The 23,024-nt window shown below is 42.9% G+C and overlaps 1 protein-coding gene across 4 annotated transcripts; it reads left to right on the top strand.

Moving 5' to 3' along the window:
• Window positions 1–1,043: 1,043 nt before the first annotated feature.
• PRPSAP2 (phosphoribosyl pyrophosphate synthetase associated protein 2) lies at window positions 1,044–22,176 on the top strand. Of its 4 annotated transcripts, none has more exons than XM_074840552.1 (16): window positions 1,044–2,180; window positions 3,222–3,338; window positions 5,308–5,359; window positions 5,932–6,531; window positions 7,678–7,721; window positions 8,963–9,082; window positions 9,650–9,800; window positions 10,919–10,971; window positions 11,091–11,157; window positions 12,171–12,343; window positions 13,301–13,416; window positions 16,861–16,916; window positions 19,247–19,395; window positions 20,147–20,217; window positions 20,926–21,072; window positions 21,486–22,176. In XM_074840552.1, exons 7-16 carry the CDS (start codon window positions 9,682–9,684, stop codon window positions 21,642–21,644), a joined length of 1,110 nt encoding a protein of 369 aa, XP_074696653.1. In that variant the 5' UTR covers window positions 1,044–2,180; window positions 3,222–3,338; window positions 5,308–5,359; window positions 5,932–6,531; window positions 7,678–7,721; window positions 8,963–9,082; window positions 9,650–9,681; the 3' UTR covers window positions 21,645–22,176. The 4 variants fall into 4 exon arrangements, with proteins under 4 accessions (XP_074696653.1, XP_074696652.1, XP_074696651.1 ...); XM_074840551.1 differs by having other exon boundaries at window positions 7,675–7,721; XM_074840550.1 differs by lacking the exon at window positions 7,678–7,721.
• Window positions 22,177–23,024: the final 848 nt, after the last annotated feature.

The raw sequence follows: 23,024 nt of genomic DNA, 5'->3' as shown, positions 1-23,024 counted from the left end.
TGGTTTGTGGTAGGAAAGAAAGCCATTTTCTAGGTTGGTTGGACATCCAAGGTGGGTACAGAATTTAAATGCAGCAGGGTGGCTGGGTGATCTGAGGAATTACCACTGGAATACCGGTGGCTAACTAACCTGCAGAGCACCATCTCCCCCCGGCATCCCAGCCAAGCCCAGCATGCCTTCCACACAGCAGCTCTATTTCATTGGCTAACCCCGTCCAAATCCAGACCCGAGACCAACCTGTTCTCTCTCTCTCTTGCAATATCCCTCTCAGAAGTTACCTTCACTCTAAGTGGCACATTATTACACCTAAGCAAAATAGCATGGCTTTACAAAGCTGAACGATTCCCTGTGTGATGGGGAAGGGGCTGAGAAAGCTTTTGGACAGCCATTCCTGAGAACACTTGCCAAAACACAGTTGGGAGAAAAAAGGGGGAAGCGAATGTTTTATCGATGGTAACGGCCATTGCTGTGTTACAGCATCTGGGATAGAGAGGGGTCTGACATCCCAGGTCTGAGCCCCAGCCTTTGTGCAATGAGAAACCGTACTGACATCAATGCAGGGTCAGGCTGCCAAGGGACTGGTTCCAAGATAAATCTCCCACTGTATCGAGTTCCCTCATGTTCAGACTATCTCATTATCACAGTGATAATTGTGATACTCACTCACTCCTAACTGGAAGGCAGGCTGTTCATTCTCTCTGATACTCATGTTTGTCATGTGCTTATCTAGAAAAGCTTGAATGAAAAAGAAAAAAAAAAAAAGAGGCATTTTTTTTCCAAAGGCATGGAAACAATCCAAAGAGGTTGAACAACTCTTTTGGCAGCTGTGCCCCCTCTGACGCAGCTCTGCTCTCAAGGCTCTTTCGGATGCGATCAGGTGGGTGGAACAGCCTGAACCCCCCAGTATTTGCAGTGGTTGAGAAAGGTGCTGAACCCGCTGCCCCGCTGGTGTGAGGCCTCATTGGTCCTGCGGAGGGGCCGACCCAACGGCCCCACTCATACAAACAGCGGGCTGGGACGGGCAGAGCCACCGGGGCGTGCCGGGCTCAGGCTGCGCACAGGGGAGACTTAGCTGAGAGAATCAGCAAGTTCTGACAGTCAAAACGTTTGGTATGAATCAGCAGAGCAGGGGGAGCAGTCTGATTGAGGTCATTAGTACTTTGGTGTCGGGCAAGGGAAATACGGAATCACCAAAACTTCTTGGTGAAGAGCTCGGAAAGGCTTGGCAGGTGATTTTTGGCTAGAGGTTTTGTCACAGATTGTGACTTGAGTGCAGAAACTCCACTGGCCGGAGCTGTGGTCCAGAGCTGCCCTCCAAGCAAGGTAGCAAGGGATGGTGATACTTCACTAGCCAGCGTAGGTGGGAAGAATTATGTCATGGGGCCAGCTCAGGTGAGGGATGACAGACCTCTGTATGTTGAAAAGAGGCCTGGCAGAATCCAGTGACAGCCTGGCTGTGTCCTGCCCTGATTCAATCACCAGCCTAAGTGGCACTGGATCAGCACTCCAGTTTTGGTCAGACTAGGGTCTAGCAGGATGATAAGAGGTTCTTATACCTTTAGTGCAAGAGAAGACAACTGTGGTAGTTTAACCATGCTGAGGGACAACCATGGTGTAACTGAGTCTTGTGACACAGGTGCTTCTGTAACAGGATCTTAGATGAGGAGGGTGTGTGAAGAATCTCAAGGAGTTAAAGCCTGGGGTGAATTGCAGTGTGCAGTAGATCCTTGACAGCCGTGGATTATTGCTATGCCTGGCAGTTCTACACTGTTTCAGCAAGCACCTAAGTCAGGGATCTCAGCAAGAGCTGTCACTGCCTTGCTTTGGGGGAAAGAGTACAGCCTGTGACTTGGGAGCTGGGAGAAGCTGCAGAGATATCAGGGAGGAAACCAGCCAAGGAGAACGTGGCAAGTGGTAGCTGAAGAGAAGAAGGTATTTTCTCCTTGGAACCTGGATGAGATCATGGAAATAGAAACTGGGCTCAGAATAGTTAAGAGGAAAGAGGAAGAAGTGGGAGCTGACAGCCTTGAAAGTACCAGCAGCATGATGGTGGGTGCAGATGAATGGGAGGGAAACTGCAGCAGGTGAGGGAGTTCTCATTAAGGAGAGCTTAATGAGACAATAAAAGCCTCTGTGAAACCTAGCACTCCCCATGCCTTTCCTCTGGTGAAACTTTCCTGGTGAGTAAAACCTTTAAGTGTCCCACTCTTGAGCTTGGGGAATTGACTTGTTAAATAAGTTCAAGCAGAAGACAGAGCACGGAGGTCTGACAGCAGAACAGCTTCCAGAGCTTGCTGCAATCAGGCAGGAAACAATACAGCCAGTTAGAGGACTAGTATTGATAAAAAACTTCTCTGTGAAGGAGGGTTATTGGTAATAGCGTTAGTAATGGTGCAGGCCAAGCCTCACCCAGGTCTCCTCAGCCTTTCTTGGTGTGGCAGCTGGGTGAGGGTCCCCCCTAGCCCAGGAATTAACCCACTATTGCTGATCCAGGGTCAGTCCTGATCGGCACTAAACCGGGAAGGGAGCTGGGTGCTCTTTGCTGGTTGTGCTTTGCTCCTTCCCTGCACCTCTCCCAGCTTCTGCTTAGCTGTACAGCACAGAGTTGGTACCAAATCTTTCTTTACACCCCCCAGTCTATCTCTGTGCAGCTGTGTATGCAAAGCACAGGAGCTTTTCTCCCATACTGAATTGTCCTTTAATTTGCAAGCTTGCTCTGTAGTGGCCAGTGACTAACTCAAGCCCTTCCTGTATGTTCACTAAATGCCTGTACAAGCCACGATGCACGTGCACTCTCTGTTTGTAGAGGAACTGTAGCTTAGTGCAGTAAATGGCAAGTCACGCTAGGACGCAGTAGGTAGGACAGAGAGGAATGGGGTGCTTGGCACTGTGTAGCTGATCAAATTCCCTAAAATGACATGATTTCACTGTCCAGTTCAACTGCTTTTGTCTAAAGGCGAATCAAAGGGCAAACCCCATCTGTAAACAGAAGGTGATGGCTGTTAGCTCATGTCACGCAGACTTTGCAGGACAGAACTGCACACAAACACAGCAAAGCAAAGAGAATCTGCGGACAAAGCAAAAGGCGCTACTGCCGGTTCTTGTTTTGGGGCAGTGTTTGTTCAAACCCTCACCCTCTCATCCAGCTTGAGACGTTTTTCTGTGCAGTGACCTGTTAAACGCTGGATATTCCAACAAGCCTCTCATCTCTTTGTTTGAAGGCTGGTTGGAGACAACCCCCGTGCCTGTGCTGAAGCTGATGTGGCAGATCTGTTAGTCATTGCAGACTGACCCGGAACTGAGAGCGTGGTTAGAAACAGGAAAACAAACTGAACTTGGTGAGTCTTTCAGTCAAAACTTCATGACTCAGGAGGAGCAGGACTGTAACAACATGGATCAGTGCCTATTTCCTGCAGATGGCCAAGCCACAGCCAGGCAGGAATATTTGATAAAACAATAAGAGAGTGCTCTCTAATTACATAGCCCTTCATGTAGATGAGACATGTTCTCTGCTCCAGGGCTGTTTTTAAGGCACTTGGGTTCCCAGATGTGGGGAATGCTATTTTCCAGATCACTCCCAAGAAACTTATAAAATTACTCCTCCCTCCTGTGATTCAGAAATATATTTATAACTACTTTGAGTTCTGCTTCTCTATCTGGGTGATATCCACGCCCGCAGTGTCTGGAAATCAGACAGTCTCTCCCAAGGCAGTAAAGCTGGAGGGAGGCGGTAGCCTTGAGGCTGTGCTCAGTGTGGAGGTGCCTGTGGGCTGCAGAACCTCCCAGCAAGCTCAGAGGGGCTGTGCAGGGTAGGGGATGCTTTTGGGGTGCCTCACAGGACCAACCATTGTGAGAGACCAAACCTATTCACAGGGCTCCATTAGGGTCAAATCAAAACTCTTCTTTGGTGTACCATGTCTGATAATGCTTGCTGTCAGGTGGTTTGGTAGGTGAGTTTTAACATCCACTTTTTTTAAAAAAAAAACAAAACAAGCCAACCTGGCTGAGCAGTGATGGATGGAGCTCAGGAGATTGGATGACACTAGCATTTGTCTTCTTTCAGGTGATGGATGCAGGCTGTTGTCCAGCCAAGCACTGGATGAGCAGTGCCCTTCACCTTGGGTGGACTAGGTGTGGGGTTTTTTTTCCACTTCTCTGCTTGCCAGGGTTGCATCTGGGTTAAGAACAACAAATCTCTGTGAGCCAGTATATTCACACCCAGCAAATTTTCAGAATTCTTTAGATGACTGCTAATTGAATCACTGTAAATGAAATAAAATCCAGGTGGTCATCTTGGAGCAACTATTTGTTAAACTCTTAGCATTTGGATAGTATATTGGAAAATTAACAAACCCTTGGGAGCTGAGATTTAAACTTACATTCCTCTGACCAGGAAAACAGAAGTGGGAAAGAAACTGATTTGCTCTAGGAAAACAAAGGCAGTAGCCTTATAAAAAGGAACAGAAGACAGAATCTTTTAGTTCCTGGTCCTGTGGTTTGCTTAAGCAATGTCAGGAATTTGGGGCAGCACAAATCAAGTAGTCAGCAAATTCTGGGTGCCCTGGGGTATTGAAAAATGCTTCTGGGGAAGGCTGCTAATTGCATTATGGGTCAGTGCTTCACCATGTGTTGTTTCTAGCTGTTCTGCCTTAAACTGCTCTGCCATACCAGCCTGTAGTGAAATCCTGCGATGAACACTGATGCTAAGAGAAATCTCTGCTGCTCTGTGAAGAGGCTAACAAAAAGCCCCAAACCCCCTTCCCCTTTGTCCTAAAAGCCCCAAAATAAAACAAAACAAAAGAACCTACTAGGGTCAATGCCCCTGAATCATCTGTGGAAATACCAGCTTGTAAGCAGAAAAATACAGACTGAGAACGGTGGGGGTGGCAAGGTGTTGGGAGGGGTCTATTCTCTTACACTTAGTGTAATTCAGAAGAGACTCTAGCGAAGGCAGAGGATCACTGCTGCATCTCGTGAGGGTACAAAGAGGCTTATGGCCTCTCTGCTCACATATTTCAAACAGATGTCTTTGCTTTGTGTGAGTGCCGTGAGTGGAGTGCTCTACATCTGGCAGCTGCTCAGCGGCTCCAGGTTAAATTGCTTTCCTTCCCCAGCTCCCAGTCTGTTGAAAAAGCAAAAAAAGGAGACAATTGATGAAGTCTTGGAATGCATGAAGCAATAAGCACATGTTGTGAAATACAGGGAAACACTGGCCTGTGAATATTTAAAAAGCAGCTTTTAAAATGCAGCTTGTAATGGCGGAAACTACAGTTTCAAAATATGAATCTAAATGTTGTGCTTTTGCAGGCACATTTGGTGAGCAGTCCTGGGCAGCTGTGGCTTTTCTTCCTCTTTCATGGTAAGGCCAGCACAGACAGAAGTATCTGCTGGAGTGTTCAAGGCCTTGCTCCAAAGGCCTTAATTATTCCAGGACTCCCTGCAGCCCCTGAATTATTAAGTTTAATTGCTTTTTGTGATAAAAGCTGCAGCAGAAAGTACCTGATTTATGCCTTTATGCTAAAATTCTGATCCATAAAATGCTGTTTGTCTCGGGCATCTTGAAAAGCATAATTTAAAACAGCTTCTAGCTCCCCAGTTAGTGGAAAAACTTGCTTTGTTTTTTATTTAGGGGGGTACCCTGGCAAGAGCTTTATCTTCCTGTGTCTGTGCAGGATGACTGTAACTGTCAAAGCAGTGAAAGGACACAACTTTTGTCACGGGTGCTGTCCTGGGATAAAGCTGGGCTTTTTTAAACAGGGGGACTAAAATCAGCATCTTGCTGCAGATGTCAAAAGCATCTTCTTGCAACATACATGGGTTAAACTGGATGGAGAGCCCTGACAGGGGACTCCGGACAAACTGAGTATGCACTTGACAGTGTAAGGGAGCCGAGAGACCACTGATTGTTTCTTTTCTTACTTTACTTTCCAGAAAAGCTTCCTTCTCCACAAACAGTGCTGGGTCCAACAGCAAAGGCCAGCCGATGCCCCGGCACCCGGTGGGGATGGTGAGGACGCACCGCTGTGGCGGTGGTGCCCAGAGCAGCGCGGCGGTCGGCCGTCCCTCTGACAGGGATGCAGGTGTGGGAGCTCAGAAACCTGGCACCTTGCAGACATCCGCTGGTTTATGCCCTTGCACTTTGCATCGGGGCTCTCACACCCGGTGGGGGACGTTACCCACCCATCATGCTCCTTTTTTTGGGGGGAGAAGCTGAAATGCGCCGTTGGTACTGCGGTCCCCACAATGCCGCCCCCCTCCCCAGCATCGCGGGGGCGAGAGCGGAAGATGGCGGCAGCCCCGGCCCCCCTCAGCCGCGCCGCGAGGCCGTGGCGGGAAGTGGGGGGGGGGGAGGGAGGAGGGCGTCGCCTCGCGCCCGCCCCCCGCGCGCCCGCCCTCCCTCCGTCCCTCGCGCGGCGCCGCCATCTTGCAAGCGGACAACCGGAGGGGCTGAGCTCCGCCGCTGCCTCTGGCTCTCCCCCTCCCCTCCGGCCGGGCTGCCTTCTCCCGGGGCCGGGGGGCCGGAGCCGGCAGGTAAGGCCTTCAAGAAAGGGGCACGCCCGCCCGCCCAGCCCACTTCAGCCGGCTGTGTGAGGGCAGGACATCCCCCTTCCCCGGCGCTCTCTCCCCCTCCCCACACAGGGTTCCGCCGCCTGAGGAACGGGCTTGGTCGCCCTCCCCTCAGGGCCCCTGTGGGGAGGGGGGGGAGGGGGGGGTCCTCTCCTGGGCGCCCCCTTTCTTGGGCTGCCGGGGGCTCCTCGCCACCCGCCAGCCCTACAGGTGAAGGGGAGCGGCGTGCTCGCTCCCACGCTGGGGGCTGCGGCGTGCCCAGGCCTCTCCCCTGAGAGGAGGGAGGGGATCCTCAGGTACCCTGGGGTGCCTGATCGGGCTTCCCACCCCCCTCAAGGTGTGTGTAACCCACCTGGAGCAGCTGAAGGACTGGTAGGGAGATGTGGGGTGGAAGGGTCGACTCTCTGCCGTTTAGCCCAGGGTATTAGGTTACGGTGGAGGGCCCTTCTGGGCCAGGGAAATTCCCCGTGGGGAGATGGGTGAGAGGGCTCATTTTCCCCTGCAGCCCATGGGGATCAATTCTTCAGTACCATGGTTATCCCATACAGTTATTCCTGCCTCTGTTGCTTTCTGTGTGGACATGCTCAGTTCATGGAGGTGTAAAGCCAGTCAGAGTAGGGCATCATGTGTACTCAGTCGAATAATTGTTGTGTTCATAATGTGTCTGTGTAATTGTGTGCAGCCGGAAAGAAGGGGTCAGAGTTTGTGGCCTGCAGCCTACTCTGTGGTGTATTTGCTCTCCCAAATCTGGTGCAGGTTTGGAAGACTGGTCCACCTCAAGCCAGAGGGTTATGGTCCCATGTACCCTTGTGGAGTCATGTCTTTACACATCTAATAAAGTTTTGTGAGCTTGCTGTCATCCCAACACCTGTTTCAAGGTTGATACATAAGTATTACTCTACAAATTCAACATATCTCTTCCCCCCCCCCCCCCCCGCACACACTGTAGCCCCCTTGTTGCTGCTGAAGTATATCTGCAAGAAAGTCCTTGACCTATGGTTGTGTGAAGAGCTGTGTTCAGTGTTGCTTATGAATATGTCAGTATCTTATTGTGGTGTAAAATGCACCCTGAACAATAATCAGGATCCAACAACTCTTGTCTTTCAGCAGATCTCTTAACTCTCCTCATTTCCCTAATCCGTGGAGCAAAGAAGGTAACACAATTGGAAAACCCTGTGTCTTCAAAACACTGTGAATATTTTTAGTAATGTTGTCTCTATATTGTTCCCATCTAATAACACAAGCAGGGTGCTTTCAGGTGTTTGAGACCTAGAAGCATTTCTAGTACATGCTCACTTTGGGTTTAAGATGTATCTTTAACACTGTTATGAATATTTGACAGATGATGGCTGTTAGTTAACAGCTGGGAGTTACAGAGAGTAAGTGTGCTGCAGACCAAAGGAAGAAACACTAGCTAAGAAATAGGTTTTTAATTCTCTTCAAATTGTTGGGTACTTAGTTTGGGAGGGATATAGGGATATAGTTGAGCTTTAGAGGGGACGTCTGTAACTGTACTGTCTTCTAGGTTTCTTTTTTTATCTTGTCTGAAAGCAAAGGCTGAAAGGGATGGGGTCTTGCTTTGGTGGTATAGGTGGGCACACCAGGTTCTAGAATAGTCAAAGCATCTAGGTGTTCAAATTCTGTTGAAATTGTTGCTATTTGTGCTCTCTTTCTGCACAGTTTGGCAGTTTTGATGACAGGCAGGTTTTCATTCACAGCAGTTGTGCATAGCACAGACACTTCATGAAGAGATTTGTTGTTAGGAAGTTCCTGACTTTGACTCTTAACTGAGAATGAATCAGGTACTGTTTCTGTGATGAGGTCAAACTGAGCAAGAGTATGTCTAGTTGCAAAGGCGAGCTGAACAACTTTCTTTATAGAGCTAGCCAGCTGTTCCTGTAAGTATGGAAACTTGTTTTTCTTTCAGATGTTGTTTTGGACTTCTTAATAATTGATATACCATCATTTTTTTGGAACAGATTACATGCGACTCTTAGATAATTATGTTTCTCAGCAGGGAGATGCTTGCCAGGAAAGAAGTTATCGATTTATCCTAACTTCTGTTTACTTCGTTTTGAATTATGCCACTTGTATTTGATATTTTCAGTCCCCTACATAATGCTAAAATGGATGATGAAGGGTTGGACTATTTATACAGCAGAAGTGAAGTGCAGGACTTTTTGAGCTAAATGCTACTCTGGTCTATCAGTGGCTGCTGGTCAACATGTTTTTTTTTTTTTTTATTTATTTGAACAAAATATGACAGTAGAGGAAGTGAAAATGTGATGTTACAAAGAAGAATAAAAAATGTCAAGAAGGATTAGTTATTTGTGCCTTTATTTGGAAAAAAAACCTGTATAGATTTCCTCTTGATATTTTTCTCCTGTTTTCACAGGAGAAATACTAGTATCAAAGAATGACAACAGCTGCTTCACCAAGTGGATGCATTGTGCAAGAGGTCATTATTTACAGCTACCAGCTTTCTTGAACTCTTCCTTACATTTCATCCTTATTTGTAAGTTTATAATTTATTGCAAAGGGATGGAAAGATGCGCAGCTATGAAAATAGACTCTTCTAGCCAGTTTGGCCAGGACCCAGGAGCTCTGTTTAGCTCAATTCTACCTCTGACTGGCTTTGTGATCTTGAAAAAGTCAATAAATGTTGCTCAGTTCTGGAAAATGAACTGGACAAGCTGATGGAAAAGAGAATCTGTATTACTAGGTGGTAGCCTGAGGAAAACATCTAAAAAAATAGAGAAAACCAAAACCAAGAAAAGACCTGTTGAATTTAGGAGATTGTGTAGGGGGATCTTTGGAGGCTCCAGGGAAGCATTCTGCTGGAGGTTTGTAAAGCTTGGGGGCAGGAGCAGGAAGGCCCAGTGGGCTGAAGCCCCCTTCTTTGTGCCATCTCAAATGGCCTGTAAGGGTCTATTCCTGGAACTGTTAAAGTGGTGATAACAGCTATTAAGGATGATGGAAAATAACAGGCTTATGGGAAACTCTTTGCTTTCTAAACAGAGAAAATGTGTTTCTTTTTTTGTTTTTAACTTAGTGGCTTTAACAGACCTTTGATCTCTTGCAGTCTTTTAGAAGCGGAAAAACAACTTAGGTTTGATGTTTTGTGTGCCATCAACTGAAATTGGGGCCATCATGAATATAACCAAGGGTGGACTGGTGCTGTTTTCAGCTAATTCCAATTCGTCATGCATGGAACTATCGAAGAGGATTGCTGAGTAAGTGAAATCTCCTGCAGGGCAGCTTAGGATCTTGGTGTTATTAAGATAGGACTTATTTTACTAAAGACTGATTTCTCTGTTTAAGGAAAGTTACGTCGGAATATTGCTGCGGTTTGCAAGAACATGTAGTGTATTGTATTGCCCCGTGTGTTTCAACGGATCAATAACAAAATAACTTGTGTTTAGATTGTTCAGTAGCAGATCGTGATTGACTGCAGTATGTTATAGAGAGCACATTGGATAGTGTTAAATAATTATGGCAGAAGTTTTAATAATTTTCTTATTCTCCTTGTAGTGGGGTTTTCTTAGGTGGCAAAGCTGCATCCATCCTGCCCACTGTATATTTTAGATGGGAACATTTTAGCTTTAAATGCTTGAATAGCTTCAGCAGAACTTTTATGACTTAAGTGAATTTTTACCATGCTACTATAATGGTATTAGGGTGCATAACATTACCAGGAGTCTCGCACGTGATGGGTTTCTTCCCAAGACTGATGTACCCAAAGTTAGGTTTAGATAGGAGGAGAAAGGGGGGTGCAAAGGAGCTCAAGTTATGTGTGGCAAGGACTTGGGCATAAGCACACAGCATGCTCGGTTGTCTCATTTTTTTAGTGATGGGGGTCTGTGCTCGTACTGAAGTAGAATAAATATAGCAGGTATTAGTCTCCCATTATTCATCAAATAGAGCTCGTTAGTATTTCCTATTTGCTCTACACTGACTTTTTTTCTGTAGAGAAGAATGATTTAACAGTGGCCTTTTAAGCATTGTGTATGTTGGCATGTGTATATATATATGGCAGCATATATAAAATGTATATAGAAATATGTATTAAAAATTAGAAATTGTTACATGATTTAGTAATCGAGCATTTTTTTTTTTCCGCTGCTTGTTCTGAGCTTGACTTGAAAAGGCGTTTAGCTTAGCTTGCAGTGCGGCTTCTGGAAATGGTTTGTTAAGAGATTTCCAGTATAACTGTGTTATGGTTTGGGATTTTCTTTTCTTGGTTTTCTCCTAAAAATGTAGCCTTTTCAGTGGCTATTGCATTGTAGGGGCTTTGCATTTGTTTTGCCCGTCATTCTCCCATATTGACTTCTCCTTTTTTCCGCTCCTGCAGGCGCTTAGGTGTTGAGATGGGGAAGGTTCAGGTTTATCAAGAGCCAAACAGAGGTGAGCATTTAATTGTCAAAACTGGAATCTTATCTATGACGTGCATATATTGGCTATCCTTCTCTTAGACTCTATAGAGTTTTGCTACTGCAAATATTACATATTTCTCTTCTTGGCAGAAACAAGAGTGCAGATTCAGGAGTCTGTGAGAGGAAAGGATGTATTTATCATCCAAACAGTTTCAAAGTGAGTAACTGTTTAAAGACACTGTGCTAGCATTTTGACATGGACTGTCTGTAGGAATGCTTCTGTTTTAATTTTTCTTCGTGTTTTATGTATATGATAGAGTATAATAAGCTTAGATTAACTAGGTAGAGGTTTCTCTTTGTGGGTTTTTTGTTATTGTTTTGGGGTTTTTTTTGATATGTGCATAAAGAAGACTTCAGTATAAGCTAACCTCTATTATTTTAATTTTCAGTGAATATGTCAAACTTTCCCCTGGGTCTCTGCCTTCTTTTGCTAAGTGCATTCTTTTGCTTATGTCATTCTCTTTTGAATTCTTCCCTTTTCAGCTACCCATCTCCAGCACCGTTACAAAACTGTAAATGTAGGAGGAGCATTTCCTGGGCAATGTGTCCCATGATTCAGAAAACATTTTTGTGTGTGTGAAAAGAACTTTACAGATGTGAAGACATTCTTTCTAATGGCAGAAGAAATAGAAGTTCTCTTAGTTCATGACCAGTTCTCATCTAAAAAAAAAATTCTTCTCAATGTTTTCATTTATGGCAGAAAATAGACGGTAATTGCTCAAGCCAACAGCAGGCTAAATATTTAAGAAGAGAGGAATATGTTGTAAAGTCTGTAGCTTTTTTTTAAAAAAAAAAACTTATGTATACTGAAAAATAGATCTATTTTGTTTTGTGCACAATAGAAAGAGATTTTGGATATAAATCATGGACTACTTTGTTAGAGGAACATGCTGTATTACTAAAAGTCTGAAAATGGTGTAACAAAAACTGCTGAATTGCCTGAAATAGTCCAGTGGGAGGGAAAAAAAAAAAAGTAATTGTAGTGAAAAATTGAAATTCTGGGTCCAGGGCACTTGCTGGCTGGAGGTGCACAGCTGGATTCTTAGTGAACATCGCTTGGTCACTGTACTCTTACTGCCCTGGAGTGAAATCCCTGGAGTGGGTATAATTATTGTGTTGAATACAGGATTTTTATGCATGAGATACAGAACTAGATGCTTCTCGTTCCAGGGATGTGAATACTACGATCATGGAACTCCTGATCATGGTGTACGCCTGTAAAACCTCCTGTGCCAAAAGCATTATTGGAGTGATTCCTTACTTCCCCTACAGCAAACAGTGCAAGATGAGGAAAAGGGGCTCCATTGTCTCTAAATTACTGGCTTCAATGATGTGCAAAGCTGGTAAGAGTGCACGTTGTTATGAAATAATCAGGGCAGTGGGGGTTCCTGCTGTCAGCTTTCAGGTTTAGAGATGTCAGTGCACAAGTTGGGACTCTGTTTAAAAATAACTGCCAAGCTTTTCATGAGTTTAAAACCCACGTGGAAAGGAGAATGTAATTAGAAATGTTTCCAAATGATGAGTTTATAAGAAAACCCAAACTTGTAACAGCCATTTTACATTGTGTCCTACTGAGCTGGCAAAACGGATCTGCTGGACTCTGCTGCTTCGGGCCATGGTATCTGTCTCTTGTAACACTGTTCTTCACCTTTCTAACACTCGAACAGTTGGTTTTTGTCATTTCTAGCCTGTTTTTTACCTGTTGGATGAATGCCCTTCATATCTGTCCTTTACTTTCGGGATGATGTGAGAGAATGAGATTACTCACTTTCACAGCCTTTAACACATTTTCTGCTCCTTTCCTTTTGCTCCTGTCCCTGGGAAAAAATGGGCAGTTAAAATGAACACAGTGAGATCTGGGTTGTTATTTTGGGAGAAGTGTTTCAATGATTAGGATTTGGGCTCATTTTTCAGGAATTCAGGACTCTAATGTTAGCTGTGCCAGAGTCTTGCTATGTGGCATAGGACAATTTGTCTTACTAGTGCTTCCATTTTGTCACGTGTCAAATGGAGAAGGATCTTTCCTGCCTCAGTGTGGCACTACTGAGTCAATTACGTGGAGTGTTCTGAGATTCCTTTTTTAAAATGACACTGTAGAAACATAATAATGCTGGTGTACTTGAGAGACATAGTTAATACACCAAGTACTTTCACTAAGTATAGCCTTGTTCTAATGCAGCTTACAGATTTTGTTATGGACAAACTTCAGTGAAACTTACTAGAAAGTGTGTCTGTTGTTGTTCTCTCTTACTTTTCTTGATGTGCTTCTCCATATGACTTTTTATTTATTTTTATTAAAGGACTAACTCATCTCATTACCATGGATTTACATCAGAAGGAAATACAGGGCTTCTTCAATATTCCAGTTGATAACTTGAGAGCATCTCCATTTTTACTACAGTATATCCAAGAAGAGGTGAGGAAGACCTGCTATGATAGTTGCTTTTTAAAATTATTTTTTTGTCATGTCTCAAGGCTTCTGAAACAAATTCCTCTAAAAAGACTAATTCTTCAAACAGAATTTTAAAGGGGGAAAGGTCATGTTGGGGCAGGGAGTGGTGTTGGAGCAGTTGGTTCTTTTCTTCCCACAGGCTTAAGTTTTGCTTTCATGAAGAGCTGGTGTTTTCTTGTCCATGCAGCGATGCTGTTCTGTCTTAGATATAGTCCCCTAACTGGTATTAAAAAAAATTAGGATTTTCTTGCTCTTGATATCCTCTACCTTTCCTGTTTCCAGTTTCCTTGACATTTATAGGATGGACTGCTTGTGTAGGTGTAATTTATAGCATTATGAAAACAGTTTGGAAGTTAAGTTGTGAGCTCTGAGAGCGCCTATTGATCATACTCTGAAAGTAAGAACAGATCACTTCTCGTGTGGAAATCTTCACTCGCTGTTTGTTCAGCATGTCTCAACTTGAGAAGCTTAATTTCTGTCGGTCTGTGCGTCCATTTCTCCGTCATATTTTTATAAGTGCTTTGAGAAGTGCTAGTGGTAGATTCATATATGCACATTGTGCAAATGATAATTGTAGGTATAAGATGCATATTATGCCTCTGACTAATGATAATGTAGAATAAAGCAAATGCTTTCTTCCTGGAGAGAGAAAAAGTTTTAGCTCACTCTTACTTTTGAATCCAAGTATTTCTTTTCTAGAGATAAGAATGCCTTGATTTAAAACAAACAAACAAAAAACCCCAAACACACCATCATGATTTTGTTATGACAGTGTTAAAATCTGTTTGGAGAATCAGTTACCATTTGAATCTGTCGTTATCATTTCATTTGGTAATAGAATCAGAGGATGATAGAACAAAACTCCAGGCTCTGGCTTTGCCACAGGCATTCATCCTGTATACCAGGAGAGAAGCATTGCACATTGTAAGCACTTTGTAAATTAAAAAAAAAAAGAAAAAAGGTGGAAAACCAAATAATGCCCGCACAAGACAAGTTGTGCTTTTATATGTTGCTTGAACGTATGGATTATAGTCGATGACAAAATCATGTTCCTGGTTTAGTCTTGAAGCACATTTTGATACATGAGCTCTTAATGGTTTATAAAGAATTGTTGCAGCTTTGAGTCTGGCACTGCCGTGCAGTCTAACAACTGAACATTTGTGGAGATCTGCTGGAGTATGTGTAGAGAAGTCTTAGATACTTTCAGTTTTTCATTTCTTCATTCCTCTGCTTGTCCTCTGCTACAACTAGAGTTGGATGAATGTATCTGATCCCATGGGATCTATATTGGCAAGTACCTTCACCAGCCAGGTCATTTATAGTATCTTTTTAAAAGTTTCGTCCAGCGCTGCTCAGGAAGGATTTAGTATTCATCTCAAGTTCACAGTGGCAGCAGCTTGCTGTATGTCCTGCATTGTGAATGTCAAAGCGTGAAAAACGTTTCAAATGGGAGTTGTGATGGGGGTGTATTGATGAGTAGCATGAAATAGAGTCCAGCTTGATAAGAATGGAGGCCACTTAAAAAGCATTTAACTGCAGGTTAAGAGGATGAGGGCTTGTACTTGTTCCGTGATGGGAATTTATGCATGGGTGTGAAGAGAATTACCTGGTGTTCTGGGATGAAGACAGGCCAATCAGTGAAATGTCATATAAAAACAATTTGGTGATTTTTCCTTTGTATGCTTAGCAGATGTTCAGTACTTAATATCTTCTCTCTTTCCTATGCATACATGTGAATCTTAGTGTGACGTAGCTCTTTGTTACAAGGAGCTGTTGATGTCTTACTGTCTTTTGGCTGACATCTCTGGCTTTCTGACTTCATTTTTAAAGAGCTGAAAACAAATTTGATAATTTGGCAGGGGAAAAATGAGGCGATGATGTCTGAACAAGATCAAAGTCTTTATTATGTCAAGTGACAGGCCCTGCCTTGTCCATACCTTCTGTCATGTTAATCTTTATAGCCTTAGTTGTATAACTTAAGTGTTTGTAAAGGACAGAACGTGCTGAATTCACGGTATTATAGGTGGAGTTAGTAGCATTGAGGATTAATAATGTTGCCTGACACATTGTCAGAAGAGCTCTTGTTTTCAATTGGTTAGGCCCATGCCCAAATTCAGAACTTTTTTCTTTCCCATGCTTATTTCAGGTAGAGTGCTTCTGGAAATATTCAGCCACTGTGGTTTTTATGTTTGAGGATAAGATTATGGAAGAACTTACCTTGCTTGTGTTTGAAAAATATGCTCTGGAACTGGTATTTAACATCTGACAGTAAGGTGAACTGCACGTCAGGGTACCGTCCCCCCCAGTTTGTGAAATCACAACTGTAACAGATCAATTTGCAGGTATTTAGTAAAGAGAGGATTGGATCTGCTCGGTAGGGCTTTGCTTGCGAGAGTAGCTGTGGACTGTTGTTACAGCAACTGATAGAAGCAGGGGCAGGTTCTGTGTGCTGCTCGTCCCAGGGCGGCGCAGTGAAGGGAAATGCAGAGTTTGCAGGGAAGGGGGTAAGAGGAGATGTTAGAGGGAGCAGAGATTGCTGTTGGAGAGGAGGACTGGAAGTGTGAATGGTGGAACACTCAGGAAGTTATGGATAAGGAAAGATGAGTCTGATGTGGAGTCACTGTTTGCAGGGAAAATGGAGACTAGGATAAGAAACTTTGGAGGGATGGGGACTAAAATGCTGGCTAAATAGAGAGGAAGAGTCTGGGGTGATAAAGCAGTATGAGAATGGGGCAGGGGCAGCAAACTTTGGAGTAGATAGTGCTTGTGAAGACTGACCGAAGTACCCATCAGACCTAGAAATGAAACCCAGACTTCTTGGCCTTACCACTTTGCTGCTGTAGGCATTTGCAGCATCATCTTCTAGTGCTGATCTGCAGCAAAAAAAGTTTGCAGCTATATTAGACCATGACTCCAGGATCAGTGCAGTAAATGTGGAATTTTTATCCATTTTGGTGGTCCATGTAAAGAGTCATACGTGATGGAGAGGTGTTACTTTTGTTGGTGTACTCTGAAAACCAGTAGGAAGTAGATGAAATGCTGTGTTTTCAAGTGATTAAAGACTGCCATGTGCACACCCAAGACAATTGTAAGTTGAACAGGAAACTTTAATTTTGATGGTTTCCTGTTTTTTTTTAACACTTGTCTGTGTAGCCCTTATGTTCTTCTAAAGCAGTTACATCTGTATAATGTGTCATTTAAGTTAATATCTGAATTTTCTAAATACCTGTTTTTACTGGGCCGTGAACTCTGATCATGTACCATGGATTCCTGAGGTTGCTTTCATATGTTAGGTAAAATGTTCGATGCTTAAAATTCTTCTGGCAAAATAAAAGTTCTCTGATTCTTACTGAGTTTAAATTTGTCTGAAGATGTGAAGTAGACATTGCTATCTGTTATTTACTACAGATACCAGACTACAGGAATGCTGTAATTGTGGCCAAATCACCTGCGTCTGCAAAGAGGTGGGTAAGATCTGCTCTCTTGTGTTAGAGCAGGAAGTCTCTATTGTGATTTTATTCTTGATCAAGTGAAGGACAGATATCCAATAATTAGAAGATGCAGCCTTCCAATCCCTCCCAATTCCGCTTTGTCAGATGTCTAGTTTTTACATCATCGCTATAATCATAATAAATCTAAAGAGAATTAAAAAAAACAAACAAAAGGATGAGGTAAATCAATACAGTGCTTAGGATAGAGAGGGTATTTAATCATGCTATATTTCTGTGCATTTACTTTATAAATTTCCTGCTGTAAATGATGAAAAATGGCTGGAAATATAATACCATTAGTCCAAAGTAATTGCTTAACGTGATCATAACTTAGAACATGGTTGATCAGATCCTAAATACAGATGGCTTACCATCTAGCATGGTGAAACAGGATTTGATGTTTGAGATGATTTTGATTGCGAAGTCCTTGTTGGCTGAACGACTCTTCTTAATCCATGAAGCTTTTTGGTTGACTGTTCCTAAACTCTTTGGAATTACACTGCTCTCAGCAGGTGGTGTAAGAGTTGGACCATGGTTTAAGAGATACTGTATTTGCTGTGGTGACAAACCAATAGTTTGTTGAAAAGTTATCTTGACTTTCATGCCAGGGTATCGTGATACTCGTTGTAAGAAAGGTTTTTGTTATTTTCTATAGCAAATCAGAAATATTTTAATGTGTAGAAGTATAGTGAGGGGAACAACTTTTGTCATCTTTGTTTTCTAGCAGTACTTCTTATGTGATTTGTTTTGGCCAGTTATTTTACATTTGCTTGTCTTTGACCGTTTCTTTTACTTGGTGTCAGTAATGCCTCTTGGGTGTAGGCAGGCATTTGTTGAAGCATTTACATTCTCGTCAAGTAATTGTACATGCCAGCAAATAGTCTACACGTACTTTTAACTGATCAGACAGATAAGTCGCAGACGTAACCGATTTGTGTAGGAGAGGATCCCAGAGCTGTCTTGTTCAGCTTCTTCACCTGTACATGTGAGCATTTAAGAGCAGTGTTTGAGGATGTACATTGTATTTGGAAAAGGGTGATGGAATGTTGCTGTCTAATCAAGAAAAACACTTTCCAGATGAATGCCTGCTTGTGAAAGATGAAGTTCTGTGGATTTTTTTACTATTATTTTGAACTTTATTCAGTTTAATACTGCATTTTAAAGTAATTTTTATGATTTTGTTGATAGGGTTCTGCCTTCTAAGTCTTAATTCTAATGTTTGGAATCATAATTTATCTGTAATTAACTATTTGAAAAAATATCCTAGTTGTATGATAACCACAGGGCAGAAGATTCTTCATTTTTAATTAACTAGAGCATCATGATGGGCAAATTATTCTCTGGACTTTCAGTTGTTTGGATAGTGAAACAAGGCTTAAGTGGAGAAGAGGTGATTCAGGCCACAGATCTTAGGTGCTAATGTTAGGACTAAGTGACTCACTCTGGATGTGCCAGGCTCATTTTGACCAGAAGGAGACTAGCTCACTGGCTTAGGCTAGCTACCGAACTCTGGGGCATGCAAGGTAAGGTAGGATGAATCTGCTAATTTTAATTGCTGCTTCCAGTATCTGGGATACAGGCACTGTCTGTGAAAATCCTATTTTCCTGACTCTCTGCTTTCCCCACTCCCCCAGCTAACCTTACACTTCTTTACATAAATTTCTAATTTTAGTTGAAATACTGCATGGTGAAGGAACTTTCTGTAAACTTGTAAAAATCCAGGCTGTTTAACTTTGAAGTGTGGTTTGTTAGACAAAATGATCGTCTGGATTCTCTTTTCTGAAGGATATCTGAGGTTATGTGTCAGAAGGTCAGGAATACTGTCTTTATTCAGTGCATCTTGCTAAAAATAAATAGGCGAACACTTGTTTTCTGCTTTCATGTGAATATTTTTTTCCTTATTAAATGTAGACAATCCAGACATTTAGGCTATTCTTGGCTACTGTTAGATGAGAGCTGCTAAAGCATGGGATCTCCAGAATGCTGAAGGCTAGGAAATGGTTTTTTGACTGTTGGGCAAAACAGAAAGGACTAATCAGAATTATGTGACTTGCAGCATTTATCATGTTGCTTCAAGGCCAGTATGGGTACTTACCAGGTAATTCTGACTCTCACAAGCCCGGTGAAAACAAGATACTAAGGGGCAAGTGTTTTCTTCAATGTGCTTTCCTAAAACCTTAGGATCATTCCATTTTTCCTCTGAATCATTAGAAATAAAATTGAAATAGATTAGGATCATATGTATGTGAGTGATTTTAAATTTAATGTATTTCTGTATGGTTTTTTTAACCCTTTCTCTACAGGGCACAGTCATTTGCTGAGCGCTTACGGTTGGGAATTGCTGTGATTCATGGGGAAGCTCAAGATGCCGAGTCTGACATGGTGGATGGTCGACACTCACCACCTACAGCCAAAAATGTAGCTGCTATTCATCCCAGTTTGGAGATACCCAGTAAGTAAGTTTGTGTGTGAAAGTGTTCACCTATCTTTGTGAGTTTGGGGAATGGGGCTGGCAGTCATGGACCATCAAAAAGGAGCGGTTCTGTCAGGGGAAAGACTATTTTTTTCTTAGTGGGGGAAAAAAATTTCCTTTTGATGCTTTTTGTTCCTGGTTTTAGTGCTAGGCTGTATGTGAGGTCCATGCCCTGTGTAGGAGGGGCTGTGTTATTGCGACTAGTCAGAAGAGCCCCTAGCAGAGAGGCCTCACTTTTTTGCCATTTACTTTTCCTTTTGGAATTTTTCTGGGACATGGAACTAATAAGTTGAGCTGACACTGGTTTTGTGTGTAGCTGTTATGGGCCTCGACAGAGTAACCTTGCTGAATGTGGATGTTATCTACAGCGGTGCAACCAAAACTTCATTGCATAAACCTGGCTTGGATCTCAGTAGGGTAATTGAACTGGTAGTGTCTGCAAGCCACTCTAATCTCTGCCCTAAAATTAAGGATTAATTGAATTGATTAAGAATTTGGGTGTAAATGAATGTAGTTAATACTTTGACTAAGCTTAAAAAATCATTTCTGCATTAAAATCCTGCTGTTTCTTCCCAGTAATATTGTGATGGTTGAAATAGTTGTTGCTTCACTTCTCTCTGTAACACTGGTGACTCATGCAAAGCAGACATTTCCACACTTGAAGTAAATTGTATAAACTTTCTCTTTTTTCTGCCCCTCTTAAAAAAAAAAAAAAATTGCCATTAATCAGTGCTGATTCCCAAGGAAAAACCACCCATCACAGTCGTTGGAGATGTAGGAGGAAGAATAGCTATCATTGTGGTAAGTAAGATGCCATCACTTCTGATAAATTACATTAAGCATGTTAAAGTTGCAGAAATCAAGTAGATATTCTGCTGTATCAGCAACTGAACTTTGGTTGATGGTGGACTTTTGATACTGCGCTTTTTATACCATGAAGCAGTATTCTGCACACTTCTGAAGCTGACTGTGTGAGCTGTGATGTGATCCCTGCTGCAAAGCAGCATTTGGACCTTGTTTCTGTGAATAGGCCAGACAAAATTCTGTTCCAAGTGCTTGCCTGAAGGTGAGAAGTGTCAGGTGGTGCTTATACATCAGATTGGGGGAAAATCACCATGTTTCCATTCTGTGAGTTTAGCAGTGCTAGTGGAGATGATGTAGTCTCATGGTTTCTCTAAAGCAGAGTGTGATCTCGGGGCTTGTAATGGTAAAAGGCAATTTTCTGTTAGTGTGGTTTCTGAATGAATGTCAGGTGTGTTGGCTTTTCCCTCTTCCCCTTGTGGAGCAATCCCTCTGCCCCTTGATGTTGCAGTAGTTTTGGACACTCTGCTTTTCCGCTCTTTCTCACTTACCATCTAGCTCAGGTGCCTGAAGAACAGCCTCAATAAAAACGCCCATTTTGCGTTGGCTGTACGCTGGTATGCTTGAAGATGTCGTCAATCTGGGTGTGCAGTGTTGATCTGTCTGAGGAGGTGGTGAATCTTCACTGACTCGATCTTACTTTGACAGGATGACATTATAGATGATGTTGACAGCTTTCTTGCTGCAGCCGAGACCCTCAAGGAAAGGGGGGCTTACAAGATCTTTGTAATGGCTACACATGGCCTGTTATCTTCAGATGCTCCCAGGCTGATAGAGGAATCTGCAATTGATGAAGTAAGCATGGATTCTGAATTTGTGATCTAATGGGTTTTTTAAGCAAGCAATTTTCTCCTGACTTGATGATTAACATACACTGGCATTAAGAATTTATCTGGGAGGTTCCTGGGTTCAGGCTTTCTTACCACGGAATTGTATACCCTGGAATTGGTGTCTACGTGTCCTTAAACTACAGCAGTGGGAAACGAGGGAGGTAGTGAGATGACAGACTGCCAGTATTAGCAGACTTTTCCCCTCGGTGTGGGGGATATTTTTGTACCTTCCTCTGGACCTGCGTGGCAGAGTGAAAGGGAGGAAGGACAGTGCTGTTAGTATCCATGGATACGTGGACATTCCCTTTTGCAGTTCTAATATGGGAGGTGGAAACCATAAGGAGCTATGTCTTTCTGATCATTTTTTTCTTTCTGTAGGTGGTTGTTACAAACACGATTCCACATGAAATACAAAAACTCCAGTGCCCTAAAATCAAGACTGTGGATATCAGCATGATCCTCTCCGAAGCCATTCGCAGGATCCATAATGGGGAGTCCATGTCGTACCTTTTCAGAAATATAGGACTGGATGATTAAAGCTTTTTATTCTAAAGAAACACCCCAGGCCAAACTGGAAGCGAACAGATAATGAGCTGTGAAGCATCATCATGCTTACCTTAATATTTCTATTGAGCCACTTTTTGTTTTCTCTTGGTTTAAGTATCAAGGTAGAACAGTTTTTAAGAGCTATTTTTTTTTTCTTTGCAGGGTTTTTTTTTGGGGGGGGGTGGGTGGGGAATAAACATTTTACAAAAAACTGTTCTAGTTGCTTTTAGGTTAGTTGCACTATAATACATGATGGAAAAAAACCCACAAAACACTTGAGGCAAGAATTTGGCTTCTAAATTAAGCATTCCTTTTCCAGAGCTGCTTGCTACAAGTGCTTTAAAAGATAATAAATGAAGTGACTGTATAATATTTGCATTTTAAAAGCCAAAAAGGTTGTACTGTTGTATGCAGTTAAGTGATTTTGTAGGAGTGCTTTTATAGAAAAGCATATGAAATATGCACCTGTATTTATTTTCTGCGACAAAGAATAAAGATTTGTTTTGTGTGAGCTTTCTAAAAACGTTCGTGTCCTAGTCACTTGTCTTCTGAAGTGTGTCCCCTTAAAAATGATTTGCAGGTGTTACGTTACTGAAAGCGAGAGGTGAATTGATTCTTTTATGCTAATGTGTTTCTTTGGGATACGAACAGGATTTGGGCTGCTTGGCTGTGAGGAGGGTAACGTGTGTTTTGCTTGTTGTTATAGTGAAGCACCTGCAGATGAGGAGGAGAGGCTGCTTTTCCCTAATACTGGTACTCATTGTTTTTCAACCTGTCTTCTGCTGAGCAGTCGTGTAAAACTCAGAACACAACCTTTCGCTGTCCGGCTGCAGGTGCTATCAAAGCTGTTTAGATGAGTTGTGATTTGGCAGTTACAGAGCACTTCCAGTGTGCTGCTTGGCTTCAGGGAATGTGGAGGGGAGTGAAATCTGTGGCAGGATGTCGGGGAGCAACCAGGACTTGGGAATACTCAGGGGGGTAGAGGTTCCAGCAGATAAAATCCAAATCAGCTCATCACAGGTTAACTGTTTTTTCAGAGGTTTCTATCCTGGCCTGAATGCACAGATGAGCTAAAAAATGCAGCCATAGTGCAGAGCTGAACTTGTTCAGGTTTGTTTTCCCAACCCTCCTCACATACGTGTGGGGGGAGTGGCCGGCTGGCTGCCACACGGGGCTTCCAGTCCTGGGGACTTGAAATTCCCGAGCTGTTGCAGAGAAAATGGTGGTGGAATTAATGAGCGTTTAGGGGTTGTTAGGTCTGATCTCTCGCCATCAGAATGTCCTACAAATGAGTATAAAACCTTCGACATGTTCAAAACCAGAAGTGAAACTTAACCTTTGTTGACACCATTTCTGCTTGAGACAAACTTC

Source organism: Strix aluco, chromosome 15, assembly GCF_031877795.1.
Source record: "Strix aluco isolate bStrAlu1 chromosome 15, bStrAlu1.hap1, whole genome shotgun sequence".
Taxonomy (NCBI): Eukaryota; Metazoa; Chordata; class Aves; order Strigiformes; family Strigidae; genus Strix; species Strix aluco.
This window is presented reverse-complemented; position numbering and strand designations above follow the sequence as displayed.